Below are 5801 nucleotides of genomic sequence, written 5' to 3'. Positions count from 1 at the left end.
ATGCAACTTGAATCACCTCATTCCGAGGTCGGACGCAAAGGTTATAGCCAAAATACCAAAAACTGAAGAAACAAGCACAAAATCAGCAAAACAGCCCCTACCACACCCTGGTGTGGTGCAGACCACACCGGTGGCGCGGGAATTAGTTATTTTCCAGATTTTTGGAGACATATAAATAGATGTTTTGACTTAGGGTTTTGGATATCTTTTGTTATGTTCTTTTAGCCATCAACTAGCAACTATTCTAGGGTTCAAGTATTGAAGGAAGACATTAATCTCTTGTAGAAGATTGGATTGCAAGTTCTTATTTTGAAGATTTCAATTAAAAGACGGGTTAATTCTTTCCTCTCTTTGATTTATTTCTTCTTATGATTGATTTGCATAATTATTTGATGTCTTCTCTGATTCCAATCATGTGTGAGTAGATTTCTTGTTTAGGGTTGGGAAAGAACCCAACTTTTTGGTGATTGATGATGAATTAATATATGTTCTTGGTGAAAGTTTAGATCTTTAAACTTAATTTCTAGTGTTTTAATTTTGTTGATTCGCTTGATCACCGTATTAGCAATCATAGGTAATTAATTGAAGGACTGAAAGGTGAAGATTAATACCGGAGCTCTAGAAATTAAGCAGGGAGCTCGAACCACGAAAGTAGGCTAGATTTCTTGGGGATTTGATTTGGATTAGCATAAAGCTTAATGGGTTTAATTTAATCTTGATTTCACGAAAGTAGGTTAATTGAGATTGATTAGGCACGATCTTTAGACCTTGAAAGAGGCTTTAGATTAATTTAGGCTAATTCACCCTTTCTAGATTAAACCGATACCAAGAATTAAAATAATTCATCATTGAACACCTAAGTTGTGGTGATAACCCAATCCTAGTCCTTCATTATATTGAATTCCATCCGATTAGTTGTTTATTTTATTTCTTTTATTAAATCTCTTCTAATTTACTCATTAGTTTAGCTAGACTAATAACGTGAAATTTGGTAATTAACCCTAGTCCCTGTGGGATCGACCTTGATAGCTACAACGAGTCTGTGCGCTTGCAGATTTTGCCTATCAAGTTTTTGGGTTGTTCATGCATTGGTTGCCTGTCTATAATTGCCTATTTTTCTTTTATTTTAGTTTTTCTTTTGCTTTATTTCTTCATTTAAAAAAAACAAAAAAACAAAATAGGGAAATGATCTCCTGATGATGACATGAATCATTAACCTTTATCGATCATTGAACTAGATAGATGCTCATTAATTGGGACTTGACCACTTCTTATACCATCTTTCAACTGATTCTCAAAGGCTTTTGATTACAAGTTAACAATATGGGAGAACCGGACTTGAATGTTCTCTTGTCTTATAGGTTTTAGCATTTATGTGGCTAGCGTCATAACCATTACTCTATTGAGACAAGAGGGAAATTAAATTTGGTAGACAAATAAAACCGGTGAGACTTTGAGCCTAAATTGGATGCATTACATATCCAATAATTATTTTCTTTTCTTGTGTGATATTCTCCAATGGTGTAGGATACTAGAACTTGCATTGAATCTCTTCAAGGCCACATATAACTTTTGTATGCATAAAAGGTGATTGAGGCACATTTTTGTTTATAGTCCACATTAGCCAAATAGCCTACCATGCACTATTATTCCCTTTGATTAGCCCCCTTGAGCCTATGAGCCTAATTGTTGTTGATTAAACCCACATATGTAACCTTCAAAATCCGATTTTATTCCTTACCCATTGCCTAAGCTAGTGGAGCACATTTTATGATACAATGGGTTATGTGAGTAATGTGGTGTAAGCTTGGGGGTGTGACAGTAGGCGTTTGCTTCCCTTTTCATAATTCTTTCGAAAAAAAAGAAAAAAAATTCGAAAAAAAAGAGTTGAATAAAGTTGTCATCTTTATGGTGTATGTAATTGCGGGTGTCGAAAGAATTTATTATGGCATACTAAAAGGAGTAGTTGGAAGAAGTTCTTTAATAGATGATGGAGTTTGTGTAGATGTCATTGATCTTACTTTGAGATCAAATCTTTTGCAATCATAGCTCCACTAGTGATAGGCTTTCAACCAATCCCAAATATCTATCCTACCCTTTTGACCCTAGCCCCATTACAACCAAATAAAAGACCTCATGATTTTGTTGCATGCATTAGTTTTCGAAGTGGTGGAGAATTGAGATGAAATGCAAGCTTATGGATTGAATACATCCATTCGGAAGAATTTTGAGCGATACAATCCCATCCTTAAATACATGAGAGATTGAGAGTCCACTTATCCTAAAGTGAGGTCTACCAATTTAACTACCTGAAGGTCTCAATTTTAGTACTTCGGGATTGAAGCTAGTTACATGAATTTCTTTTTCCTACTTTGACTTGAGAATTGGATAGGATGGCTATCCTTGACTTGTGACGCTTGTGATCGTAAATAAATTTTGAAATGTGATTTTGTTGAGAGTTTTGGAAATTAATTTGTTAAGTCCCGATGAAAAGTATTTGTTTTGTGATATGTTTGATATTGGTTAAAGGATTGATGAGGGGGTGATCCCTACTCTATTTGGCTTCCACTCCTCCTATTTTCTTTATTGTCTATTTGCTTGAGGACAAGCAAAAGTCTAAGCTTGGGGGAGTTGATAAACAGTGATAACCCAATCCTAGTCCTTCATTATATTGAATTTCATCCGATTAGTTATTTATTTTATTTCTTTTATTAAATCTCTTCTAATTTACTCATTAGTTTAGCTAGACTAATAACGTGAAATTTGGTAATTAACCCTAGTCCCTGTGGGATCGACCTTGATAGCTACAATGAGTCTGTGCGCTTGCAGATTTTACCTATCAAGTTTTTGGCGCCGTTGCCGGGGATTACGGTGTTAATATTGAGTGCTTACGTTATTAAGCTAGACTAGATTTTTTTTCTCTTTGCTTCTCACTTTCTTTTATGCAAGGGAATCAAACAGAAGTAAACGACGAAAACAATCCTGAACTATCGGTGACTCTTGCAAACATAAGAAGGTCTATAAGGGAGCAAAGGAACACAGAACAAGCTACGATGGGAGATCAAAATCAGCTTCTTAAGGATTTCGCAGCCCCAAATGCTCAAGGCACACAGTCAAGCATTACAAGGCCCAATGTTGAAGCTAATAACTTTGAGCTAAAACCATCACTGCTCTCAATGGTTCAACAGAATCAGTTTGGAGGAGGTGCTACTGAAGACCCGAACCTCCACCTATCGATTTTCTTGGAGTATTGCGACACTTTGAAACTTAATGGAGTGACCAATGATGCTATTCGACTCAGATTATTTCCGTTCTCTCTAAGGGACAAGGCTAGGGCTTGGTTGCACTCATTGCCAGCTGGGTCCATCACCACTTGGGATCAATTGTCCAGAGTATTTCTTATAAAGTATTTTCCTCCAAGTAAAACAGCACAGATGAGGAACCAGATTACAAGCTTTGTACAGAAGGAAGGAGAGTCACTTTATGAAGCTTGGGAACGCTACAAGGAATTATTGAGGATGTGCCCTTACCATGGACTGGAAAAGTGGTTAATTGTTCACACCTTCTACAACGGGCTCACTTACAACACACGGATGACTGTTGATGCTGCTGCAGGAGGAGCTTTGATGAACAAAACAATAGACGAGGCATACACTCTCATTGAAGACATGGCTCAGAATCACTATCAATGGGCGAACGAGCGTGCTCCTCAGACATCAAAAGGAGGCAAGTATGAAATAGATGCTTTAGACCATATATCCTCTAAAGTTGATGCTTTATTTAAGAAAGTTGAAGGTTTGAGTATTAATTCTGTGGCGTCTACTTCAATTTCATGTGAGATATGTGGCTATGTGGGTCATTCTGCACTTCAATGTCAATTAGGAAACCCCCCATCCATTGATACTTCTGGTAATGAGCAAGTTAACTATGTTAATAACTTTAATCAGAAGGGAGACCCATTCTCCAATACTTATAATCCGGGGTGGAGGAATCATCCTAATTTTTCTTATAGAAACCCACCTGGAAATCCCATGCCTGCATCTAATTTTGGTCCACCTGGTTTTCGTGCTCCTCAATCCAATTTCCCTTCTCAAAAGTCAAATTTGGAAAATATGATGGAGAAGTTTGTGACGAATCAATCAAAATTGAATGAAGAGTTTAAGCAGCAACAACAAACCACGAATGAGGTGGTGAAACAATTGGCCTCTAAGATGGATTCCCTAGCTACGCATAACAAGATGTTAGAGACACAAATCACCCAATTGGCACAAAATGTTAGCTCTTCCTCTAGGCCTTCAGGCATGCTACCTGGACAACCCGAGACAAATCCCAGGAGTCATGTGAATGCTATAACTCTTAGAAGTGGAAAACAATATGAGGGACCCAAGATGAAGGAAAATGATGGGGTGGATGGTCATCATGAAGAAAAAAATGAAAATGTGATAGATGTGGATAATGAGACCCAAACGCAAGAAGAAGAAAAAGTTGAAAAATATGTGGCCCCCGCTCCTTACAAGCCTCCTCTACCATTTCCCCAAAGGTTAGCTAAGGCTAAGTTAGAAAAGCAGTTCGGAAAATTTTTGGAGATTTTGAAAAAGTTGCACATCAATATCCCGTTCACTGAAGCTATCTCTCAAATGCCTTCATATGCTAAGTTCTTGAAAGAGATCCTATCCAATAAAAGGAAGTTGGAAGAATACGAGACTGTGGCCCTTACTGAGGAGTGTAGTGCTATCATCCAGAATAAGCTGCCTCCTAAGCTTAAGGATCCAGGTTCATTTTCTATTCCTTGTGTTATTGGTAATGTCTCTATTAACCGTGCTTTGTGTGATTTAGGTGCAAGCGTAAGTTTGATGCCAATGTCCATCTATAAGAAGCTTGGCATAGGAGATTTGAAGCCAACCACGATATCACTCCAACTGGCGGATCGATCGGTAAAATATCCGGTAGGTATACTTGAAGATGTACCTATCCAGGTCGGTAAGTTCTTTATCCCGGTCGATTTCGTTATCTTGGAAATAGAAGAAGATTCTAACATTCCAATTATTTTAGGAAGACCCTTCCTTGCTACTGCAGGTGCTATAATCGATGTTAAAAATGGAAGGCTCTCTCTAAATATTGGAGGGGAGACGGTGGAATTTGATTTAAGCAATACTATGAAATTCCCTCTCAAATTTGGAAAATATGATGGAGAAGTTTGTGATGACTCAATCAAAATTGAATGAAGAATTTAAGCAACAACTACAGACCACGAATGAGGTAGTAAAACAATTGGCCTCTAAGATGGATTCCCTAGCTACGCATAACAAGATGTTAGAGACACAAATCACTCAATTAGCGCAAAATGCTAGCTCTTCCTCTAGGCCTTCAGGCATGCTACCTGGACAACCTGAGACGAATCCCAGGAGTCATGTGAATGCTATAACTCTTAGAAGTGGAAAACAATATGAGGGACCCAAGATGAAGGAAAATGATGGGGTGGATGGTCATCATGAAGAAAAAAATGAAAATGTGATAGATGTGGATAATGAGACCCAAACGCAAGAAGAAGAAAAAGTTGAAAAATATGTGGCCCCCGCTCCTTACAAGCCTCCTCTACCATTTCCCCAAAGGTTAGCTAAGGCTAAGTTAGAAAAGCAGTTCAGAAAATTTTTGGAGATTTTGAAAAAGTTACATATCAATATCCCGTTCACTGACTAAGTTCTTGAAAGAGATCCTATCTAACAAAAGGAAGTTGGAAGAATACAAGACTGTGGCCCTTACTGAGGAGTGTAGTGCTATCATCCAGAATAAGCTGCCTC

At 37.8% G+C, this 5801-nt stretch overlaps 2 protein-coding genes across 2 annotated transcripts; both read left to right on the top strand.

Annotated features, from left to right (window-relative positions):
* LOC109834569 lies at positions 3054-4593 on the top strand. Its single transcript, XM_020402608.1, has 2 exons — positions 3054-4540; positions 4587-4593. Exons 1-2 carry the CDS (start codon positions 3054-3056, stop codon positions 4591-4593), a joined length of 1494 nt encoding a protein of 497 aa, XP_020258197.1.
* On the top strand, positions 4623-5225 carry LOC109834561. The gene has a single exon (XM_020402600.1). The coding sequence runs from the start codon at positions 4638-4640 to the stop codon at positions 5223-5225; it is 588 nt and encodes a 195-aa protein (XP_020258189.1). The 5' UTR covers positions 4623-4637.

Source organism: Asparagus officinalis, chromosome 1, assembly GCF_001876935.1.
Source record: "Asparagus officinalis chromosome 1, Aspof.V1, whole genome shotgun sequence".
NCBI lineage: Eukaryota > Viridiplantae > Streptophyta > Magnoliopsida > Asparagales > Asparagaceae > Asparagus > Asparagus officinalis.
The sequence above is the reverse complement of the archived record's forward strand: the minus strand, read 5'-3'. Positions and strand labels throughout refer to the sequence as shown.